Consider the following 25995-nt stretch of genomic DNA (forward strand, 5'->3'; position numbering starts at 1 on the left):
CCACTATGTGCATTAATGTGCACCCCTGAACTGCTCAACATCAGAAAAAACCAAAAGAACTCTCACCCCAGTTTCAGGTGCCTCCCTGAGTTCAGGATTGTAATAATCAGGGTTTGTGCTCGAACGCCATCGTAACTGAACCTTTTGAAACTCTTCCATCCCAATCAAAAAGTTATTTATATAGACAGAGACAGATAAGACAGAAAGACAGACAGACAAGATAAGTACTTCTATAAATGCACAAGTGACAGAAGAGATAGAAAGCAGTTTAACAAATAAAGCAGAGCACACACGGACTAGCGATAGTCATACATGACATGGAGGATTCTTACTGATTCAGGACTGGGGTATAAGAGTTCTTATCCTCTTCTATGATGGAAACTATCAAAGTGATGAGCTTGGGCCAGAAATCAAGGTTCCTTATGCTGGGGCCCTGTTCCTCGGGAGGAAGGTCCTGAGTTTTGTTCTGGGAAGGAAGCAATTGGAAAACCAGCATAAAATTTAAGGGGAAAAAAAAAAGCTGGCAGATGCAGATGACGATGCAAACACTAGTCACCTGTGGACCCTTTCTTCCAAAGAGCTTAACATTATTAATGACTGCTGGCAACTTGTCTGATCTAATGCAAAACACAGTAACATGCCAAACCATGTTGCTAGCTGGTAGCCTCAAACCCAACTAATCCCTGTTCTGTCATCTACCATGCCAAGACCAGGCCAGGCTCCAGGAGACCAGCTGAGACATCATTTGCCCTAAGCCTATTCCAAATACTTGCTCTTTAGGTACCTGGCTGGTGACTATATCCCCGCTGACATGCTGTGTGTGCATTACTACAGAGGCCAGTGGTGCTTTCACGCATTTGAGAAGAGTTTGTGTCTAGAGGCACCTCCTAAACCCAGTGCAGGATACTGGGTTCCTGAAAACAAGGTAAAATCTCACTGCTTGAGGTTTACATATGCTAATGACAGTTTCCTTGATCAGCCTACATTTGCTGTAATTGGCTTTTGCTCGCTCAAAGCTACATCAAACCTTCTCTTCACAAATAACTGCTGAGGCTGGCAAAATGCATTGTAATTAGTGTAAAACAGTTATCATCCTCCCCTTACTAATTAGTGCTCGTTAATTGATTACAAATTTTGTGCACTCAGAAGATAAAAAGTCACGCAACTTTGTTTGTGCTGGCTTTTTGTATCAATTAGTATTCTTGTTATTATCTTAAGAAAATCAGAAAAATTGCATTTCTGCTTGCTTATCAGCTACTCACAGGATCTGTCTGGTACTCCCGACTATACAGCTCATGACAGTTGTTGAAAATGTACTCATAGGTGGAGTTGAGGCAAGCCTTTACACAGTCCTTCACTACCTGGCTGGCTCGGGGTGGACTCTGCAGCTCTTGGACCTGGCAAGGGTATAACAAAGAGCGTCAAACAAAGTACGGTTCATAAAACAAACAGGGAAAGAACACATCGCCGTTTTGGAAACCACTCGGGGCTTGGTGGATCTGCTTCCAGCAACTTGTGACCTGAAACCACAAATGGGTCACTCCCCCCAGGCATAAAAAAGCAGTAACAACACTTATCTCCCCACAGGACCACTTGAAGCATGAAAGAGATTTTGATGCGCCAAGGAAGATTCCCCAGAACAGACAGATCATGTGGCTTGATATGTATATAATCTGAACCAAACACACAATTTCTGCTGAATTTATAGGACTTTGTTACAAAGCCAGCGGGCAATCTTCCCCAGCATTGGAAGAATGTGCAACAGACCAGCGGAGCAGTTTACATCTGATCTGGAAAGTCTTGCTGAAGACCACTTGTCTGCCTTTAAATACAGAAAACTTGCATTAAGTACATCTTTCATCACAAACTTTATTAAATTTTAAAGCAACCAGAATCCTTACGGACATGCCAACTGATACGCCTTGCAACAGCAGCTGTTTTCATTATTTCATTGTTATGTTGTTTTAGAAAAATGCTGCAGGGGTACTTTAAACTAAACAGACAGGCAATCATCACCCTGCAAATACAACTATAACCTAAAAATTTTGGTATTTTCAGTACCTCTAAACTTTTCAGAGTATTTCTATAAAGCAAACTTCCAACACAGACAGACTGTCTGAATTAATACTCTTAAAATAAAGTTCTAAATCATCATTTACCCTAGGGCTTAGGAGTAAAATTTTAAGCACTTCCTGAAGTAGCTCAAATTAAACACTTGCTTTGTTTTTGGTAAGACAAAAATTTTTAAGTGACACGTACTAACTGGTAATGTAAGGTTGTAAACTTTTAAAAAAGCTTAGAAGCCAAAAATCAGGAATATAAAATAATCTCATTACACACTGCTAGGACAATAAACTTAACTACGAAACCAGCACATTAGCATTCATAACAACTCTCCTGGATCTCTACTGAGAGATATTATCCCATTTCAGTATCTTATCCTCCACGAGAGAAACTCTAAAATATTTACTAGATAAAGGTAGTGAAAAACCTTCCTAAAGTTATTAAAAAAGCAAATTATCTTCCTGAAACTAGACAATTTCCTTTATTTCTCCTCCTCCTGGTTTTTCTTTTTTTTTGGGGGGTGGCGAGAGGGTTGTACCGTCTTTATGACTCGAGAACAATAGGGAAAAGCAATTTACATCCTCATAATGCAAAATACACAGAGGTAAAGACAAAATGTGGATGTTTATACATGGTCAGCAGATGATTTCCATTTTCCTTAAGTGTCTAAAGCACAGAAACATGAAACAATGGTTTGAAAATAGGAATCAACTCCTGGGGGAAAAAACTGCAGAGATGCCATTCCCATCCCCACCCATATCCCTACCTTCATCCTGAAAAAAGTGATGCTGGTGAGCAAATCCACTGTAGACTTTAGGTCCTGCAGCCGTTCACGGCTGCTGGCTGGGAAGTTATTCTGTTGACAGAAAAGGGAAATCCTGTTGGAAAGCACAGTCAGATCCATGCAAGGCTTCAAGCATGTGCTAAATAAGGAAACTGTCTTGGAAACATTTCCTGCTCAAGAAGCTTGCACCAGTCAAAACAATGCTCAATAAATAAGGCCTTTTTGCTGCAGGAGCTTATCTGTTTGCTTAATTAAACAGCTTCTCATACAAATAAACGTAAAGTCTGTGGATGCCAGGAGACTGACAGCCCTTGGTGGCAGGAAATCTCTCCTTGGCTGTAGAAAGAGCAGGCTGGGAACAGCCTCACCACTGGCAGACCTGGCCTTTTGCCTGAGGTTGTGTGAGCACTTTCCTTTCTGCACTCAGTGCTTGGTTTTTTGGCTTCTCTTCTGAAAGGCCAGGAGGTGTGGTGTATTCAACACCTCTCCAGAGAAGCAAACAAGACCAAGAAAGAAAAATTAACACTGATCCCCTAAGAAGGTATTGGAACTAGCCAGAACCCTGTGAGATCCCATATGTAAATACATATGCTGAATGCAGCTAGCTTTGCTTCTTGCACAAAACTCTTCCCTTTCCGACCTCAGGCACTGTGCCCTTTCCTACATTCCCACTGTCTCCGACCTGTGTCCTTTAACAGCATTCATGTTCCTCAGCATGTCCTTACATTCAAGCTGATATGAATGGTTTTGCTGCAAGTAAAACAGCAGGGGCAACCTTCTCTTGGACAGACTCTTCACATCTGCACTTTCAAAAATTATTAGATATGAAGGTGAAAAGGGTGGAGAGGAAAAAGTTTTAACTTTTTACTGAGGACTTGCAGAAAAATATGCTGTCTCTTGACAGTAGTAACTGAATATTACTGCAGTTCAGCTAACCACTGCAGGCAATTTGATGCTCTTTGCAGTCATTCGTAGATGTCCTTCTGAGACAACTCTCCTTTTAGAGTTAAGGTCTCCACACACGTACTCTCTGGAACTTAGGGTATTTATCGAAATCGAAGACTTCCATGGGTCAAGACCTAAATACAAACCATCTGACGAATGTAAACTGCCATCTCCTGTCTGGAAAGCTGCAAACTAACAACTTTTCTTACAGAATTTAACTTGCCCTATAGGGGTCTTAAAATAATTACTAAGTGCTCCCGTAGTGCTTCAGCCATTTCTCTAAATATAATGGCAATTAGATTACACCTGAATTATTTAAACTACACAAATCTTTCCTGGTCCTTTATGTAAGATCTTACTTTTTTTGTGCACAATCCAGTTGCATTAGCCACCAAAAACCAGCTTTTACTGAATACCAAGCAAACAAAAAAGGCAGCACAGCTACAGATCCCTATTGCCATGGGTTGGTAATTTTCTCTCTGCTACTCAGTGGATCAGCACTCTATTTAGACCTTCTCTTATTAGTAATGTAGCTTTAGAATAGCTCTTCCCACAATACTCCTTTTATCTTCTTTTGCACCTTGCCCCTTTTCCTTTTTGTTTTGTCTTCCTAATGCACTTCTCTTAATCTCCTTGTGTTTTTCTCCTCTGTATGTTTTTCTGTGTTTCAGGTAAATGCTGAAATCAGAAGTGGATAACTAAATAAAATCAAAGCTCATATTTGGCCACCATTTTCAAAATTTTCAATGAATTAGTCACCAATTGAAATAACATAGCAAGGAATTTAAGGGAAAAAAACCAGCCAGGTCACATGATAAGACAATGCTGACTCTGGAACAGCAAAGAAAGAAAGTGGAGGTTTCATGAAGCCTGTTGGACTAATGTCAACATTTGAAATTAATCTGCTGAAGTGGGGGGGATCTCAAATCTGACAATACATCACGATTCGAGTTTGCCAAACCTAAAGTAAGTGACAACATGGTCCTCTAAAATATTTCTGTCCTAGCATAGAACAACTCTATTTTCCCTTTTTAGATAATACCTGAAGTAGCAGATAAGAGTAATTCAAATTATTTAATCCAATCCAACTTCTGGGAAAATATCAGAGATAAGCACAGTTCACAATCCTCAAATTATTTCAGAAGTCTTGAGGAATTATAATGGAAGAAAAAAACAAGGTGTAAGTTCTATCCACGAGGAAAACAAAATGGTACATTTGAACAACAAGCTTGTCATGACAATTCCTTAAGACACAAACTGTGCAACAACTTAGAAATGCAAGAGAAATCCAAATAGTGTGTTTCCCCATGCCCACCGGAATACCTGTAAGGATTTTTTTTATTCCCACTCACCCTGTACATTGAGAGATCAATCCGAAGTGAATTATGAAGCTGGTCCAGAAGCTTCACAAATCGTTCTTTCTGTTGAGCAGAAAACACCAATAAACATTCACATATCACCACTGTCCAATCCCTATTCAGAGTAAGCAGCAGGGTATCAGGTAATCAGTGTTACATCTCATGAGAGCAGGAGGAAGCAGTATGGATACACAGCACTGTGCAAACAGTACTTTCATTCGATTCTTGGATTTACTTTTAAACTGTAATTATTTCTGAAGTCTGTGAAACATCAGAATTGTCAGAAAAAACATTCCATTATCACTCTGAAGTTAGAGGCAGAACAGAAACCTCTTTGATTTTCTATCTGCAATTTACACTGAATTTGTATTTGAGAGAAAATGCTTATTCAGAGATTAATAAAGTACCAGCAGAAAAGGGTCTAATTCAGAGCAATGACACAGCTCCATGATCTTATCTGTATCAGTGACCAGTACTACAGGCTTCTTGTGACATAACTTCTTGAGGTCAGGTCTCTCCACTGAAGAGGTCAGGTCTCTCCACTGAATTCTGATTTGGCATTGTGAATACCTCTTCAATCTATTTATAAATTCTCAATCTGATGGGAAGTATTAGCTTTTCCAAATACTTTTCCAGCATGCTCAACTCCACCACAAATTATATACAAAACATTTTAACCATTAGGAGGACAGACTTCTTTTGTGGTGGTGGTGATTTTTTTCTTAAAGCAGTTGCTGTTTTTAAAAACAAAGTTCTGAAATTACCAGATCACACAGTGTATTTTACCAACAGCACTAACATGCAGAGTTAGTATTGTTTGCTCATTCCATACCATCTGTGCTCCACTGCAATGTGAACACAAAGAATAAACATCACAATGCATTACACTGATTGATATCTGAAATGTGTGATGATCAAGACAATAAACCCATGCTCTTTGTCTGGTGTAAAAGAGTTCCACTGCTTCCAACTCCTCACAGATTTAATGTTCTTTAACAGAACAAGTTGTTTACTGAAGGGTGAAAGCCCTGTAGGCAAATGAAAGAATGCCAATTGCAACACTACCAAACACACAATCCTACCCCAAAATTGGAGGCTGCAAAGCGGTCCGAAGCAGACACATTTGTGGAGGCAGTGGTGTGTGCATAATAAGCATTGATATTGGCAAGTAAGGTGCTCATCACAGCTGGCACGCCTGGGCACATGTATTTAGAGGAGAGACACGCAAAATGCCTGCAAAAGGACAGCAATATAAGTCATTCTGGTCTCTTTTGTGCAGCAGACTTGACTTTATCCCTTTAATAGACCCCTTTTGCTGCTGGTGGGCACCATGAACAGATGGAAGTTACGTTTCATCCCTTTATAGAACTCCAGTATCTCAGAGCTTTTTTCAGAAAGATGCCATCTAGACAACAGCTCAGAACAAAGAGAAATCCCTTCACTGCAGCCATTTCCAGATCATAAAACAGCTTCTCAACCATTTGTTGCCAGCAGTACATGGCTTAGTGATGCCCCGGGTCCTGATGCCAATTCCTAGAACCAAGCCTGACACAAGGAAATTTACACAATTTGCTGCCGCTTGAGGCAGACACAGGTTGTGAGGGGTCATGAGGCAGCAGCAACTGGAAAGCATTAATGCCCAGTGAGAGTACACATTAGTATTTCTGTGCTGCACTTTTTATGGCTAACCCATTCAGCCTCCAAGAAGCATGCACATTGATTTGCATTTTCCCATTCTCTCATTAAATGCAAGGAACCCTCCTCCAGGAAATCTCAAAATTATGCTAGGAGCATCCAGGCTTGTGAAATGATTAAAAATTTTTTAAAAAAGTCTGTTAGACCTTAAAAAAAAAAAAAAAATTAGAGCTTAAGAGGTCTTATATCATGGGAAATGGCAAGTAAAGTTCATTCCAAGAGGCAGAAGAGATGGGCCATTTTTATGCAGAAATACTCACTAAATTCCCAGATTAAATCCAGGAGCTATTTTCCAAATGTAACTTTCTCCCTAAGGGACTCATAGAATCATAGAATAGTTTGGGTTGGAGGGGACTTTTAAAGGTCATCTAGTCCAACCTCTTCACTGATCAGGGACCCCTTTCACCACATCGAGTTGCTCAAAATCCTATTCAACATGATCTTGAACACTTCCAGGGATAGGACATCTACCACCTCTCTGGGCAGCCTAGCCTATCCATCCACTGTTTCACCACACTCATGGTAAAATATTTCTTCCTTTTATCTATCCTAAATCTAACCTCTTCAAGTTTAAAACCATGCTTGCTGCATGACACTTGTGTACCAGTTGGTCATTTAGGTACTGGGTAAATATAAGCACATGAAATGGCTTGGTTTAGCTTTGAGAAGAGAAGCCATGAGGACTGGGGATCTAATCAGAGAGGCAGTAGACCTTCATCCTTGGAAATTTTCCACACCCTTGAGCAGCCCAGTCCAACTTTCAAGTTAGCCCTGCTATAAGCAGTGACTAGACTTCCAGAGAAATCTGCCAATTCTTTTCTATTTTGGCTTAAACCAATAGGCAGAAAAGCTGCTTGCAAGGTGACATAAGTACAGCTCATAACTCATCTAAGGACCCGTAACCCAAAACTTTCAGCTTCTATGTGAAAAAGTTCACTTTTGTCTGCTACATTTTATATTACATTTGAAATAAGAAATGAGCTAAGCATAGCAATACTAGTCTTTAAGAGGAAGAATGACTAATCCCAAATCCAAGCAAAAGTATACAGACAAGGAAAAGGTTCTTTGAAGATACAGCACTGCATTAGCCTAGCTCCGAAGAGGACAAATCAGTGGCACCATTACTCAAACTTTCTTCAAATGCTTTCAGCAGCACCTGGGAGATCAGTCACTTCAAAGGACTGTAACACTTGCCACAACAGACACATAGGACAAATACTTCCACAAAACCTCATCCCTTCTCATATCATCAGAAATCTCCAGTGGGAACCTTGAGCAACACCTTTTTAACAGAAGAATTCTCAAACAGGGATTTGAGAGTCTCAAAACAGAAATGGCAAACAATAATTTCTAGACTTCGAGGACACCAGTGATTCAAGGACAGGCGGTCTCTTCCCTCGCGCAGTAAACCCCATAAGGAGCAGCTGTCACTGCCAAACTTTCCATTACTGATACACTTCATCTTCTAAATAGTAAGAGTCACATCAATTAGTTACACCAATTATCAGCACTCAGGAACACAAGAAATGCATCTTACGTCATGGCCTGGTATATTGACTCAATGCCATAACGCATCGCAAATTCATCCACGATCTCTTGGGCTGTCTCATCAAAATACACCTTCCATGCATCATCTCCTTTGGCATCAGGGATCTTCACCACCCCATTCCCTTGCACATCTGTGAGATGGTGAAAGAGGTTCTGAAACACAAAACAGGAACAAGTTTGTATCTGAGGCTGCTGAAGCCTCTAAGTAAGATTCATGAAGAGCTTGGAACTGCTGAGGTGGTGGCACTAACACAAATTTCTTCATTTTCCTCTTTCTTTCCCCCTGCCCACTCTGTATTTTCTTTTACCTTCTTTTCTTCTTGTAAGAATCTCATAGCTGAATTTTTCACATGCTTACCTACAACTTTACCCAGCAGACATTGTGAACGATGCAGAAGAGTGCTATACACTAATTAGTTTGCCTGAAACCTACGCATTTCTGTCCTCAAAATGAAAATGCCTTAATACGGACAAGCTATTTAAACTAGCTGACATTACAGCTCTGTATCAGTGTTGTAATTATTATTATATGGAACAGTCCAAACAGATTTTTTTTTTCCTGAAAAGAACACCCTAAGATCACCCCTAACAACTAGACACTTGCATTATTATTCAACATAACCCTTCACTTTATCCAACACTGGAAAAGTTTTCAGCTATCATTGCTATGCAGAAACTGCACATTCAGCTCAGTGGGTTACTCAGTAATCCTCAAATTCATGTCACTTACAGATTCATCACCCTTTCAGACAGCTGGCTCCCTACAGTAAGGGATGCAAAAGTCTAATGATCTCATTAGGAGATCGAGGACTCTGCTTTACACTACTATTTTTCCTGATTGTATTATTCTTGCTGCAAATCATCTTCATTTTGGAATACACAAAAGAAAGAAGGTGATAATAAAAAGATACCTATTTGCAAAAAAAGAGCAGCAAGTGATCATGCATGTTCAAAGGACAAAACCAAAACAGCTTACCAAATAATAGCCATCACTGAATTAAAAAACAATAAATATGTACTGAAGGACACAACACAGCCTCCTAAAAGAAGCCTACTTTCTTGAGCTTCATACCTACCTTACAGAGAGCTCCCTGGTAAGGCTAGAAGACACCACAGAGCTCATCCAGCTCAACATCTGGATAAATATGTTGTTCCTGTAGATGAACATTCCTCTCTGTGATACAACTGTCCTTCTCTGTCTAAGATGAACTTGCTTAACCCTCACTGACCTCAGGATATTCTTGTATACAGGACTCTGACTACTCTTCCTTCTTCAGGCACTTTTGAGACTGACCCTGCTGCCTGCCTTTTCTTTGACACAGATAGACTGGGCATCTCTCCAAGACAGGGTTTTCCCTTTAGTCCTTCTCATAAGTCATCTTTGGATTTCTCCCAACTTCTGCAGCACTGCCTGTGCAGCTCAGTCCATCCTGAGACAGGTCAGTGCCCAGAAACCTCAGTTTAATCTTCTGTTCCCCAACAGTTGTTCATAACTACACACCACTGCAGCAGCACCGAAGAATTTATGCCACCAATACCTGCATCACTTAACAGCCCAAGACAGAGACTCCCTCCTCAATCAGAATTTACTCATAATGATTTTAGTATGCTTCCTCTAAAGAAAGACAGAGGTACAGCACATGTTGAAAACATCAGTCAAGGAAATTCAGAGGTTTCTCATCATGGGCTCTGAGTGAAACCAAAGCCTGATCTCTGCCTGACAGCAGCACAGCTGTGATAGTGGGACAGACTGAGCCAGCCAGTCCCCAGTGTGGGGGAGACAGCTTAAATCTGCCTTTGCCTCCCTGACAAATGTGGGTTTGATGATTCAGTGTGTTACCAGGCCTGCATAGGAGGGAAAAGAAGGCTCACCTAGGGCAAAGAGGAACATTTCAAGGAAATAAAGGTCAGAAGATTGCTTTTTCAATAGTCAGAAAGAACAGTGTGATATTCCCACTTACCTCATGAAGGCAAGTGTACTGAATATGATATGGAGCCACCTTCTCCTCGCCTTTGATCTCCACACTGATTTGCAGGCGGATAGCCCCAGACACTGCAGACTTATCTGTTCGCTTCTCTAGAAGGCAAAAACATCAGCAATTATATGCATTGTTCATGTTCAGAGCACAGCCATCTCGGGGTGACAACTATGGCACGAGAAACTGCTGGACCATCGGGCTGAGTCACCACAGAGAAAACTTTCTCTTTTCTTTCAAAACACTAAATAATACCAAGTAGACATCAGCAAAACAACTGCCATGATACACCCTCAATATGACATATCTAACTACAACTACGCACATTTTTAGACATAAGACAGCCTTTCTGTCAGCAAATGTGCTACAGGGTCTCGGATTCGGTCAGCTGAACTAGAACCACCAAGGACAGATTCCTTTTCTGAGAACAGTGCTGACTGATGTGGAATTTGTCCCTAACTTCACCAGAGCCCTGAACTCCTTGGAACTGGTGGTTGTCCCTATCAAGAAGATTTTGGATCTCCTAGGAGATGACAAATCCACAGTGCCTGTCGACTCAGCACCATCTGGCTGCTTGCTGGTACTTTCTACAACAACCACTGGAAAAGGTCTCAACAACTTGGCAGCCCAGTGCAAGGCACCTGATAGTCTTACAGACTGGTAAAATGCTTCTGTTGACACTAAAAAAAAGAACACAGTACAGCATGTCTCCAGCAGAGGGGAAGTAGAATCCTGCTCCAAGCATTTCTCCCATTGTACTTTTCAAAGGCTGACAGAGAAAAACCATTAACCTTCTGACACCTTATACTCCATTTTAACTGGGATCAGCTTTGCAGCTGCTCTGCAGCAGCATCGTATGCCCCTGAAACCATGTAAACTTTTTTTTCCCTTTCTTGCCAATTGTCCACATGCATCCAAGTGCTCTCAAACATTCCCAAACCAACAAGCGACACACTTGCAGTCCCAAGGCCCTGCTCACCAAGGTTGTACCACACATCCATTTCTCCACTCAGAGTGCGAACTTCAATAATTGTCTGCCCCAGGAAATCATCTGACTCGCGTTTCAGCCTCTGCTTGACACGAGACTTGATGTCATCATCTTCATCCCACACTCGCACCTTGATCCGGTCAGAGGAATTATGGCACTCACTGCAAACAAGAGAAAATGTAATTTCAAGAGTGCGCAGTGCAGGCAACATTTATATGCTACACACTCTGCATTCCTCATGACCCACTCCTCCAACATCAGAGAGATGTATTAGCAGAGTGTAAACAATGTGTATTTTTTCAAAAGTGGAGTGTCTGATACGAACCATGTGACAACTTTTTGGTGCACTCTAAATGCTCGTGTGACATGGCAGATGCTGCACTCCAGATGCATGCTGAAGCACTGCACTGCCCTGACCTCAGCCACCAATTTCTGACTTCCTAAGTGGCTGTGACTCTGCTACTTGTCCTCACTCTCAGCAGCAGCTCACAGAACTTGGGAATTCTCTTCACAGCTGTCAGTTTTGCTGTAAAGCCCACAGAAGCCTGGGGATAGCTAGGCTGGTTAATGCCAGCATACACCCCCACCAAAAACGACAATCAGCATCTAACTGGCTTCAACAGATCTCTCCATCAATGACCTCCTGTTCAGCTGTAGGCGCTAAGGACCACCTGTCTTTATGCAGTTTCTAGGTTAGCACAGTGAAGATCTGTGATGAACACCCTTTGTGCTGGTTTCTAACAAAGGATAAATAGCTCAGATGGAGGTAGATCTCTTACTTCAAGACAGTCACAAAGCACTAGCGTATCAATTCACAATACATTACAATCAGATGATACACGACACTGCCTGAGGGGAATGGGTGTGATGCAGTAGTTACAGCATTGGTATTTAATTACTAGAATTGATTCTGCCTATTATTCACAGCTTAGACTGATACTTTGTGCTCCGGGCAGATCAATAAAGACATTTCCATTAAAAGAAGCAGTTTACTGTTTGATGAATCAGCACCTTCCAGTTTAATGCACAGACAGAATTTCCAGCCTCTCCCTCTTTTTTAGGTGTTCAGATAACTTCCGTAGATCCAAACAGGCTCCAGGATGTCAGAAGTGGGTAGAACCATATTATAACAGCTCTGCTAATTTACAGAGCATGCAATAAAGCAACCTGAATGCTCATATGAGACCATGACAAGGGTGATTACTCACCATAACCACTACAAATGTCTACCCTCAAGCAAATAAAACCTATGAAAATAGGCAACTGCTGCTGAAGGCCTGTTTTCCAGCCTTTTTAACATTAACATGCTGCATCTGTTGCTAAGCAACAGGGAGAAAGAAGAAATGGGTCAGAAGAGATCTGCTAAGCCTGGTCAATAGGATGTGGCAGTGGCTGGTTATGAGCATGCTCTCTGCCAAGAAACCATTTGGGCTCTTACTGCCACCACCGTGATTCAGGACAACATTTAACAGACATCCATGCAGCTCCCACTGATTTTTCCAGTACAGAGGAATAGCTAGGAATTATATGGACAAGGTTAGAGGCAATTCCATGCAGCTCTGATCACAGGCAGAGCACATCGCTGCTCCCTGCCTTTGCTGTGCAATCATATCTGTACTTAGAGTTCAGAATAAAAGAGGTTCGATGTTTGTCTCCCATCTTCATTCTCCTCTCCTTCCTCCTTTACTTCAAGAATGTCTTCCCAACAAAACCATGTGAACAAGTGTTCACAAGCAGGGAATGGTTGGAATTGCTGCTCTTTGTAGCTCTCAAATTTATCTGAGTGCTTTGCCATGTCTGCCAGCAATACAGCCTAAGCATGTAAAAGTAATCCTCTGTTCCTGACATGGTGCACTAATGTACAGCCTGTCAGTATTGTAGAGGCTCAGTGCTTAGAAATGCATGCGTGCCTCAAAATACAACTGGCACACAGAGCCATTTACAAAGCATCAGTAAGTTAACTCCTGACTTCTTCAGACATCACCTCCTGGCTCATAGCTCTTTGCTAGGACCACTTTGGTCTTCCTTCTTTGCTTCCAATGGTCTTTTCTTAAGGAAAACGTTCACTGTTCAAACCTAAATCTAACTTAAGCAGTCCCACACGCATCATCCCCCGCTCCTGAGGCGCCTGGCTATCATCCTTCACTCAAATACAGCAGCATAACTCACTGCAACATCCTACAGGAAACCTTCCAATACCATTTACTGAGCTACTAAAGCTTCTATTTTAGCACACCTTCCTTTGTTCTTTTTAAGAGACTGCTCAACTTGCTTTCTTTGTGCTGGTCCCATGCCAGACAGTGAGCTTTATCACTTGCTCACAGCAGCTGAAAGCCTTCAGTTGGTGGCTTAGCATCAAACATCTAAGTCTGTAGAACCACAGTCCTTGATCTGGTGAAGCAACACAGTTGTGTGAAAACTAGTTCACTTTTCAGTGAGCACCCCAAAACAGAATCATGAACACTGGAAAACTTGGTCTTGCAGACAGGTAACAACTTTCTAACTAATGAGAAATAGCTTCCAATTTGTGACAGTGACACGACTCCATAAGACTGTGGCTAACAAGCTCTGCTGCTAGAAGCTTTCCCCCTCATTAATACAGGAGTTGGCACATTTCTCAAGATGCCTGCCCCACTTCTAGCTATGTTTTTATGAAGCTTGATTTCACTATGTGCACACATATGTCTGTCCACCCTCCCACAGCTGAGCTCTCACAGCTTTTCCCAAGAGGATGCAGAGAAAAAAAGCACTCTGTGACGCCACCAAAAGGAAGAAATTACCAAATACTTTCAGGTCCCTTTCAGAGAGCAAGAGACTGGAAACCAGGTATGCTACATACATGGCTCAAACCCTTTCTTTTTTACCCATATTGTCTCAGTGTTTGGAGTGGTGCCATTTTTATAAAAGAACTTACTTTTACACTTTAAGCTACCAAATGAAGTAACATTTTCCAGAAACAGCATACAAAATCTTTAAGAAAAATTAAGATTGAAATTTTTTTTTCCATTAAGATTTTCTGCCTAAAGCCAGTGGTTCCTGCATTGGAAGCAGCTGAGCCTGGTTCTGCTGACTTGCTCACTACCCCACTCTCTACCTCTATCTATTTTGCCACGTTCCCCTTTAGTCTTACACAGCACTGAAGCCCCAGCACCCACACACGTCCCCTGCACTGTCAATATTTGGGTCTCTTCCCATGCCCAGCTGAGGGGAAGCACGAGAGCACACGAAGCTGTGGTTAATTCTGGTCTGCTCACACAGTGACATGCCCACACACACGGTAATTAGTATATTGGTGGCTAAACAGAACAAGCAACTGTTGAATTTACACTGTAGTTCCTCCCACAATGAAGTTAGCAATTTGTATCCCTCTAATCTAGCTCCAACTTCTGCAAAAAAATTGTAGGAAGTGATTCTTAGTTCTGAGATCTCTGCTGATCTGTAAAGACTGGGCCAGATGGGCTTGGATGATGTCAGGGGTCTGGAAAAGGACATTGCCTGTGCCTTGTCTGCTCCAAATGTGGAGAGAAAGAAAAAGGAGAAGCGTCTAAAAATGACCAGAACACTAGCTCTGAACCAATTCATACAGAGAAACAAAAACCCCAACAACATTCGTGCTGGATTTGCTAATTTTGCCCTGCAGAGCTGACAGGATAATAAAGACGAAACACATCATGTAGATTTAAGCAAGAACATACAATGAAAGTAAAAGACCAGAGGAAGAAACAACATTTTGCAGATTTTAAAGTAGGTCAGTCAAGCCCAGAATTGAGTAGTTTCATTGTATTTTGATACTAAAAAATATTTATGGTTCAAAGAGTCTAGTGAATGTCTGTATGTCCATATTCTGTGAGCAGTTTCCTTTCTGCCGACACAGTTCTCAAGAGTGGCCTGTAAAGTTCCAGAGTCCAGTGCAGGGAATATTTCAAACAATGGTAGAGAAAGAGAAAGAAAGAGAGTGCACAGCTGCTTGCAGAAATAATGGATGAGAGTAAAGGAGGTGGGAAAATGAGAAGGAGAGAACAGATCAGCAAGACTTCAGGACATGTGATCATTTTAGGAGGACAGCTCTGCTTCTGAGGAGCAAAGCCTAAAAAAAAAGAGTGATTTTCTGGAAAATGAGAAAGGAAGGAGTAGTTGTAGCAACCAGTATGAGAAAGCCCAGTAAAAAGTTGCAACAACATACAGAGAGGGAGCAGAAAAAAGGGTTGTTTTGGGAAATGATGTAGCTGAAAAAGCAGGAGGATTCAAATCTGATTCAAATGAAGTGTCATAACATTGCAGGGTCCAATTGGCAGCTCAGTTGTGGCCAACTGCAGTGGGAATGGAACGCAAGAAACTTCTCAGAAGAGGCTCATTTTTAAACAATGACAAGACTCCTCTTTTAGGGAGAAAAAGGGACAGTGGAGAAAACACTGAAGGCAAAATCAGAGTGGAAAGAGAACGAAGGAAAATCCTCAGTACCTTACAAGTTAAGCATGACAGCACAATAATATGCCCGGAGAGCCTGCTGTTGCTGTCTAAGAATAAAGAAATGAGTTTTCTGTTCTTACTAGCATGAAGCTCTTTTCCTAGGAGAACAAGTACAATCATTTGCTGTTACCCAATGTTACAACACCAACTGACAAATTAATGGTGCAGCCCTTCTAACTACAAAGAGCAGATAAAGTGATTCTGCATTTTACATCCCCAGCTACATTAACTCGGCTTTCCACCAGATGCTTTCCACAAGGCATCAGGTCTGCATTCAGATTTAAGTCTCACACTGGTAACTGAGCAGGGAAAAAAGTGAGACTTTATCAGAGTGCCAGTTTCAGTATCTGCAGTACCTGGATATTAAAGAAAGCAAGACAAACTGGATGGCCCCTGCCACACAGTGAAGGGAGTCTGAGGGGGGAAGAGTTACAGTGGTTATAAATACAGTGATCTCAGAAGGGGAAGCCTAAAATACAGCTCTGGAACAGTACATATAATCACAGAGACAACAGAAAGATGTTGAGCTTGACAACACGCTCAGCAGCTGAAAGGAAAACTGCAGAACCAAATAGAAGTGTTTGGGTAACTAGCCTCTGGATAGCTGAGCAGCAGCGCCATTCCCAAAGGATTAACAGGTATGTATATCATATGGGCTCCGCATGTCCCAGTAAAATACTGGCTATCTGCTAGCAGGAGGCCCTGCATTCATTTTAACTCCATTATTCTTCTGAAGTGAGAAAAAATAAACATGTCTCTTGCAACCTGTTCAGAGACAATGTAATCCGTTCCAGGCAATTATTTCACACTCACCGTTCAAAGCTTCAAGACATAGCTGTACTCAGACCATACAACTTCAAGGGGACATTACTGTAAAATGAACAAGTAATTTTGCACCTGTGCCAGGAAGAACAGCAGTGCCCTGTTTGAATCCAATAATATTTAGTGGGCATGGCATTCTCTGAATAAAAGATATGGACAAGCAACCTCCAAACAACCCCAGAGCTCTCCCTTTAAAACTGAAATTGCCCTGTGGTCAGGTTTATCCTCCTAAGCACTGTCTGGTATTGTAACCCATGCAAATGCATGCTTAGCTTCAGCCTTTACAGAAAAAAAAGATTCCAGGAATCCTGTAATTTCCACTGACAATCTAAAACATGTTGAAAAGGGGAATTACTGTCTTGTTCTAATTGCACTGAATATGGCAAAAATAGATTCCTTCTAATATTACTGGACTGCTTCGTAAGGAAATGAGAGTTATGCAGACTTGTTATGAAAGCATCTACATTCCAACAGGTTTTGTGAAAAAATAACAGCTAGATGGAGAAGAGAAACCCATACCAACTGCTGTCCCTGGAAAGCCTGGAGCCAGCTGGCTCTCATGTACCAACCACTACAGACAAGTCGGAATCCAACTGTAGGCAGGACAAATGCTGCCTTCTGTCCAGCCAGAGCTAAGGGCAAGGGAAGAGAGCTGAGGGCACAAGGGGAGAAAAGTAAATGGCAAATGGAGAAGGAGATCTGTAAGCCTGCTTATCATAACTAGAGGAAAGATATTGGCATTTACTGCGTGAGGGAAGGGGATGTAAACCCAAGCAAAGCAGGGTTTCCTTAGTGCACGCTCACAGAACATGCTTGTGTTGCAGCAGTGGCTGGAGTCCCCCACCAAGCTTCCTGCTGCCAAGCCTCATATATGCAAAATCTGCATTGAGCCTACAACACTTTGAACAGAGCAGAAAAATCAACACCTTATGCTTTCAAAGGTCTTCAAACTCTGATGCAATATACAAATATCTCTCCATAACAACGTATTTCCTAAAGCTATAGATGTAAATATACAAAGAGATAATTCTCAGAAAGAAACAGCCTGCAAATCACTTGCTCAGGCAACATGAAAACACTGCAAGAACTCATGATTAATCTAAGCAGATGCCTACAGTTACACAGGCTAGTAACGACCTAAATAACACTTAGAATGGAAACCCAGAGCATTTTCAACCTTGCCTTTTCTAAAATATGATTCTAAATCTGGACTTTAGAATTGGGTCAAACCTACCACACTATTTTTTTTCTGAAAATATATGGAAAAGAACAAAGGCATTTTTAGGGGGAGATATTTAAGTTTATATACTTTTCTACCCATCACCGTAAATAAGCACAAACCCCCCTATTTAAAAGAGGATACCAGAGCCTTAAAAATTTTTCAACTTATTTAGGCTGCTTTAATAAACTTTACTGAGCTTGTAGAAAGAGTTATATCACTCATCTGTACAAAGTGTGCTTCATTCATGCCACGGATTATAATAACAGTGTTATAATTCTAATGACTGATGCACATAGATTTCTGGCTCTAAATTCAACCTTTGAAAAGATACTGGAATTGTGATCATATGAAAGGCACTAGGCATATAATGAACATCAGCTACAAACAAGTCCACCAAGCCAAACAGAAAAGAAACAGCACTGCTGACATACACATTAGTAACTGACCTGACCTCTCTACTTACACATCTTGCTCCTTTTGAATTAACCATTTTGAACACCAAAGCTTTCATATGTCTACTGCAAGGCTTTCAGTAACTACCAGCACACCTTTCTCTCACTACAAGAAATTAACCTCATTCTAAGAATCAGAGACACCTCCCCATCGAACCCTTTAAAATTTGGCAATCTCTTGATTGACCTGACAATCTCTTCTAAAAAAGCCTGGTATGTAACAGGTATTTTGGGCCTGAATGTGTTGATTTAAATTTCCATTTGATTATGGGGTAGAAAATTTTAGAACTTAAAGAGCTGTAAGCTGCAAAAAGATCCATAAATGCAAAATAGAAACATGGGTGTGTAGAAAAACAGTTACAAGAAAAACTTGTAAATGACTCTCTCCTCATCCAGCAGAAGGTGAGCTTTGACATCTACTAATGAAACAACACACTGATTCCAGTATTGAATGCTCTCCAGACATCAGTGTGGACACTGTGCTCATTCCCTTCATCTCCTGCTATTGCAAGACAATGAAGGGAACCACCACAGGCAAGACAGAAAGTAGCATCAACTCTAATGCCCAAGAGCATGCTATCTGCTGAATCACAGACATGGCGATTAAGTCTAAACAGTGTCACCGTTAAAACTGTGACATTTATCACACTCTGCTATCTATCTTTAAACAGAGTATTTGTTGAAGCTCCTAAAATTAGAAGGGAGCACACTGCAAATACCATGGTAACTACTTGGCATGGTAAATCAAGGTCCTTAAGGCTCCCACACAGATTTGCTCCTATTGTAACTACAGTTATCCAAATAACAGGCACCTAAGCATTCTTACTACTTACCAAGCAGCAATGTTACCTTGGATTAAACTAAGAATAAAGCCAAGGGCTCACTCGCTCAAAATAGCAGTAAGATTTTTCTGACGTTAATGAGTAGCTCAAAACTGCTTAAAAATAATTTTGTTTGTACTGTACATTGTAAAGACAAAGCTGGACTGATATAAACCTGATTTTAAAACACAAACATATTGCACGTTGCAGACAGAGCTCTCGACAAGCAGTTTAGGAAAGAGCAGGGAGGAAAAGAAAGGAAGGAAAGAGATGGAAGACCTTACACATTGAAAGAAATAAAAATTGTTGATGTTGAATGAGAGCACCCAGAATCTTCAGAAAACACGTGTTGGATTTCATGTCTCCATTTTGGTTTATAACATCTTCAATGACAAATTGAGGGTACTGTTTGCTTATTCAATAAAAGCAGGATGGAACAGTACATTTTCAGTGTAGCTGTTATCCAAGGAATTGTGCCTCCAGTCTTTGTTTTCAATTCAGACATCAATACATTGGTCACCTTGAAAGCTCCCATTTGCAACAATAACTCCTTTGAGTTATTGTTACATTGATTTTCCAAAACTGAAAGAAGAGGCTGCCTGTGTCACAGACAACTGACAACTAATTACCTTAAATTTGGTTGCCAAACACTAGCAGCAGATCCAAGAAATAGGTCACAGAAGTTTCCTTAGTCTTTTAACAAATTTTACTCTCATATTACAAGGAATTTTTTTAGCCAGGAACAATAGCTGCGATTTAAATATTTTCCTTTCTCTTTAGCATTCTCTAGGAACATCACTATAAGAGTATTCATAAAACAGATGATTTGTATATACACAAGGAAGACAGATGGGATAACTATGTATGCACTACCTACATTGTTAAAGATGTCAACCCTCCACACACACACAATGCTGAGCAAAAATAGAACCATCCCAGATTACAGGTGATGTGGGAACGCATACTGAGAGAGAAGACACAGCTGTCAAAGCACAAATCATACAAACAGGTGACATGGGGCTAAAAATCCTTGTCAGAGCACTTACAAGTAAAACTTCTCTTCCCATACAGGGTTCAGATTCCCAAAGATTGTTTTTGTCCTCTTCTTTGTTTTACCCACTTGAACAGTCACGTATGGATCACTGGACCCAGTCTTGTCTTTGGCCTGCAGACCCTGAGCACACACCACTGAAAGGAAAAGAGAAGGGTTACCATCACCCTGGAACAAGACAGTGTGTCTGACCACCACATGAAGCAGCAGCTCATAATGGCCAGAGAAACAGGAATATCACCCATGAGAGCATTTCTGATGAGTCTCAGCTCAAGGTGCACCACAGTGCCTGCAAGGGGCATCTCCACCTGCTACCTGTATGTGCACTCAGCAGAAAGACACAGATGTCAGAGAAGCCCTTCCTCTCTGTTCTAATTTCACACCAGCTCTCTTACTTGAGGCTCCCAAGTGAGGCCAGGAGAACCCACAACTCTCCTACTCACCTGTGATTGTGATCTTTGCTGACCATTTTGAGGTACCATCAAGCACGCTCTGTTTCACTGTCTTCATTTGCTGAGCGTGTGTCATTTTGCTCTCACAAAACACATCTCTGATCAAGTCAAAGATCTCAGGCTTGTTCCGCTCCCGGATTTTCATGCGATCCTTCATGGCCATGATGAAATTCTGGGTCCGGTCTTCAGCTCCATGCTTTGAGCTCTTCTCCGCTGCTCCTGTGCACCAGAAAATACACCATGCTCATCAGAAACAAACACACACAAAAAATCATGTCTCACTGAATTTGGACAGGGGGATCAAAGCTACAAGTTACCCTTCACATGGTGGCTCCTGATACTGACTTTTACACTCAGTCCCCGCTACTTCAACATACACAGAGAACTTGGACCATTTGGACGCAGAGGGGATAGTTCCTCTATAATATAGGATCAGATTGCCCTCCTAATAACAGATTGATTTAATGTCGTTACAGCTGAGGAACACCCAGGAATGAGGTTCTTAAATTAACAGCAGCATAAGCATGCCCTCTGCTCTCATATCCTTGCTACGAATAAATAAATCTTTGCTTGGGCAAGTGCTATGAAGAGGACATAGGACCTCCATTACAAATAGTACCTACGAGCTTATCTCAGTGCTGCACTTCAACACCACAGAAGAGCAGAAGTTTGTAGCAGAGTCTGTAACTGAGAGTAGAGTCTATAACTGCACAGCTAGTCAACTGCATCCGAAAAAAGAGAAGCTTCTGGTCGCTTGCTTATCTCTTATAAAATTTCAAAATTCATGTAATTATGAGATAAGACTACTCCCACAACCAAATACTTCCTACTCAATTCTGACAGTCATTTTTACTGCCAAAATTTAGAAACTGACGACTGTGTCACATGTGAGACATGCATCAATAAAAGCACCAATGTGAGCTAATAGGGCAGGTAAGTCAGGTGTGAAATGAAAAGCAGGAACTCAGGATTGCACACAGTCTCACCATACAGAGTCTGCAGCAATTTCAAATTATGATCTTAAATCAGATTAAGTTAAACCAGTACAAAAGTCCTGTGAACACATTCAATCATAACCTTTCTGTTTAATGTAATATGCTTTTGTTTGTTTTACTTCTCCAGGATAGTTTAATTAAAGTAAGCTCGGTCCTAGAAAAAAAGGTCCTCATTCAGGTATTCACCAAATATTAAATTACCTTAAAAATATGTATTAAAGCAGGTGCAAGGTGTGTGCAAAGGGAGCCATCAACCACAAAGATACATGAAACTGTTTTCTTCCAGAAGTGGGCAAATATGATATCTGAAGCACCTCTGGTATAAGGAATTACAGTTTTGCATACAAAACTGCTTCAACAAGTAGTGACTAAATATGAAAAAACTCTATGAACACACACACACACACACACAGGAGCCCAGCAGTACATAACCAAAGAGAATAAAACCAATTTGCAATAGACTGTCAGAAGTTCATTAAGGACACTACATACCAAGGCATATTGTTAAGGACCTGGGTGTAAAACAAGCCATAATTTTACATTACCTGAGTATTTTTTCATTTTTCTTGCTAGAGGCTTGATATTTATCAGTATTTCATTTAGTACAATAAAAAGTACATGCCCCAGAATTTCCTGCTGTTGGCTTAAGATGAAATAAAATCAAAAATACTGGAATTAGTTACACAGTCCCTGCTGTTTCTACTCACCAGTGATGCACCTAACATTTATTAAAGGAATATGAAACTGAAATGATACCCGGGGCTATGCTTTGAACTTCAGAAAAGAAGTGCTATTCAGCTTTAACAGAACCAGGTCTCCTGGGGATGGAGACGGACTCTATACTATATATGCAGAACTACAGAAAGTTACTGGGGAATTGGGAAAGGCCAAACTGAACAATTTGCCTTTCCTAGCTGGAATTCTGAAATCTGTCATGATCCAAAGAAACCAACTCTGCCCTGACCTTTCTGACTTTAAGGAAATTAAGAACCAAATTAAATCTCTCCTTAATGCAAGCATTGCAGGAGGATCAAATGAGGCTTTAGAATGCAAATTTGGACAAATGGAGGAATTCTAATTAAAACATGTTTAACATCCCCACAACCTCCAGAGACCTTGATTTATCCCTCTACAAGCCTAGCAGCAGTCCAGGGCACCCTGACCCCTAGACCCCTAGAGCTCTCCAGTCACCTCCAAGGCTTGGCTCTGCCTTGTGACTCCAGAGGAAACCCCCCACCTGTATCCACGCTGCTTCCCCACTCTGCCCAGGTAATTTGCCCAGGTAGCTCCATTATTCCTTCCCTGGAAAACATTCCTCTCTCCCTGCAGAGATTGCGCCCGAACTGCAGGGCAAAAGCCAGTATCAGATAGACACCTTATTTAACAGTACAGACTAACAAAGAACAGACAATGTCTATTCTGCTGTCTCAACAACACACTCTTTCTTAAATTTGACACCTGCTTCTTGGTACAAAACCAAAAGGGTTTCCAAAACAACCATTGGGGGACTAATTAACTATGATGTAGGTGTTTTAAACACAAAACATATTGTTATACTGAATGACAGAGGGTGCTTTTCCTGCTCTTGGACTGGGATTGTGTTTCTTCAAGCTGCAAAGAGGTTTTTGATGAGTGCATCAGCTTTTCAAGTCCTGTGAATGGCAATAGAAAGGCACAAGTAATGTGTACAGGTTCTGGGCTTTCTTTCTTCCTCTCTAGGACTGAATTATTAGTCAATTTATGACTGGAAACAGAAAGCAAATGTATCTATATTGGGAATTGTACTGATAACAGCTATTAGTACACCACCAGTGCTGTTATTCCATGCTTTAAGAAGAAGAATTCAAGAAAGCAACACTGTCAGGATAGAAGGCAGCTGTTCAGTAGGCGGATAATGCTTAGAAATTATATATTCCTGAAACTTAAAATAGATATTCAAGTTTCAAATAAAGGTATCCTTCTTCCTTCTGTGCAAATATTTTCCTACATAGGACTCTGGGAGCAAACAACTATTCATCACCATAGTGTCTTAACTATCATTCAACTCAGAAGCCAAGATGGTTAGTACTTGACTTAATTGGTCTGACTAGCACCCCACTCACTGACTCGGTCTCAGGACTGTAGCCTCTGAACTCAGAGTACAACACATGCAAGTTTCTCATCCAAAAAGCAACAAACACAACTGCCTCACAGTCCCAAGTCAAAATGCTTTGAACAAAAAGGCTAGCCCTCAACTGTGCAGGCCTTTTACTAGGCTCTGGCTCACATAATGTCCTTCCCTTCCACCCTCTTGGTAATTACTTCTCTGCATTTGTTCCTTGGTCTCCTACACATCCATCCCCAGATTTACTCTTTCTTTGATACCAGAATTGCTAAGCCCACTGTAATTTACTTAGTACTACACCAATGCTCAAGGCAAGAGATAAAAGCTCAGTTTCCAAAAGCTTTGTGTGCCATGGGGATGTTAAAGAACATCCTCTGTCCACTCTCAGTCAAGTAAGAAAGGAAAGGTACCCATTCAGCAGAGATTTCTACTACAACCAAGAACAGCAGTCAGCTAAAAAGAGAGTACTGTCCCTTGAGCAAGTATTTATGAGCTTATGATAAAAAGGTAAGTGCTCTATCATCAGAATAATAACTTCTAAGTGATGCCATGAAGATTTTTTGCTTTTTACTTTATACCCCTGTTATACCCTTTTACAACCTCTGTATTCTTAGTGCTTTTTGCCTACATTCTTGGACTTGTTTGTCAAGCTGAGAGACTAAACATTTTAGAAGCTTCATAGGTAGGGATCAGTGTGCCCCAGACCCCAGGGTCCTCTCCAGAACACATTCTGTAAACCAAGATAGAACCATCCAGGGGAAGGCTCCTTGGGGAGGGGGGCTCACTTGAGTCTCTCATTGGGGAATCTTTGATAGATCTGCTGATTAGTAAAACCTATAATGTTATACCAGATCTTCTGTATATACCAGATGCACTGTGGGGTGCATTTCTGTGCATATGACCTGGATGTGTGCACCTAAGGATCCTTAAAATAAATACCAAGGTAAAATCCCTTTTCCCCTTCTAACTGTGTATGACTCTTGCTTTTAAAACCAGGAAAAGGCATCATAAGTACCTACAGTACTATAAACCAGGAGGCTGCAGTGCACATACTACAACTGATTCCAGTTTACTGCACTTCAGACACCACCAATTCATGGAATAACCCTGCTGAAGCAGTCTGCAAATGGGTTTTGATTCAAATTGCAACAAAGCATTGTTGAATTTGAGTATTTCACTAGTGCAGTCCCATACTGGTGGTAAATTTGTTGAGTGTATCAGATAATAAGTTTCTTAAAAACACAGAGACAAAGACAAATACCCTCAGAAGAGATAACCAAACTTAATTCTAAAAGACTTGGACAATTATTTTCCCCAGAAAGGTATGAAGAACAGAAGATGGATAAACAGCACATTCTGATTCTAAGGAATAAAACCCCAGGTGTCTACCAAAATTTTAAGGCGTAAGCAATGGGAAAGTATTTGTGACCAGTCTGAAAATTCATTTTACTCCAACGCAATGTTTTCTGGAAGACTTACACAGATTCAAGTGAATATATATCCTGAGGCATCAAGGTATAATCAATAGAATTGTATTTGTTACCGGTCTGAAAATTCATTTTACGCCATTGTAACATTTTCTGGAAGTCCTAAATAGACCTAAGTGAAGATATGTCCTGAGAATGTTTTGGGTTTTTTGCCGACAGCAACAATAAAGCTTCTGTTAAGAAAAAATCCGTACTGAGTTCAGTATACAAGAAAGTTCAGTGTTGAATTTATGGGATCTCTAAACTGTTGTTTGTCCCCCAGACACCCTGTTTCTCATTCCTCAACCACAGATTATGTTCTTCAAACATACGTATAAAAAGAAATTAAACTTCTCCATTTTCCTCCGGCTTGATGGATTCCAGTTAGAAGGATTTTAGCATGAACAAACCGAAGCAAAGAACACAGTTGCCTGAAATTGCCTTTCAATACATTTCTAGTATTGATAATTATTTTCCCATGCTAGAGGCCCATTCACCCCCTTCTCCATCTCCCAGGACTATTCTCTGTTTTCTCTGTCTTTTCAATTACCATCTTCAGTTTCCTCTACATCTCCACCCCAGCTAATGATACCTTCCAGATTTATAGTGGGTAACCCTGCAAATCATGCACACAGTCTATCTTCCTTGATTCTGGACAGCTTACAAGTAACTCAGTAAGTAAAATTTTTGTTTGGTTGGGTTTTACCTTTCTACATGCTTCACACTAATTTTAAGCCTGGTGTAATCCCAGTTGTTTTCTCTCTGTTTCTGTAATTCTGCAT

The 25995-nt window shown here is 40.9% G+C and overlaps 1 protein-coding gene across 7 annotated transcripts in view; it reads right to left on the reverse strand.

Annotated features, from left to right (window-relative positions):
- Positions 1–25995, reverse strand: part of UNC13B (unc-13 homolog B) — a 206048-nt gene that overhangs the window by 49200 nt on the left and 130853 nt on the right. For all 7 annotated transcript variants that reach the window (XM_042028646.1, XM_042028645.1, XM_042028644.1 and 4 more), the window contains 10 exons: positions 20640–20867; positions 20192–20333; positions 11350–11519; positions 10356–10471; positions 8384–8547; positions 6234–6384; positions 5146–5214; positions 2831–2920; positions 1263–1397; positions 333–466 (listed from right to left, as the gene is read on the reverse strand). In XM_042028646.1, the coding sequence (XP_041884580.1) occupies positions 333–466; positions 1263–1397; positions 2831–2920; positions 5146–5214; positions 6234–6384; positions 8384–8547; positions 10356–10471; positions 11350–11519; positions 20192–20333; positions 20640–20867 (1399 nt within the window). The remainder of the gene's footprint in view (positions 1–332; positions 467–1262; positions 1398–2830; positions 2921–5145; positions 5215–6233; positions 6385–8383; positions 8548–10355; positions 10472–11349; positions 11520–20191; positions 20334–20639; positions 20868–25995) is intronic.

This window comes from Corvus kubaryi, unplaced genomic scaffold, assembly GCF_017639235.1.
Source record: "Corvus kubaryi isolate FWS band 111438036 unplaced genomic scaffold, C.kubaryi_AGA036_p1.0 37308, whole genome shotgun sequence".
Classification (NCBI taxonomy): domain Eukaryota; kingdom Metazoa; phylum Chordata; class Aves; order Passeriformes; family Corvidae; genus Corvus; species Corvus kubaryi.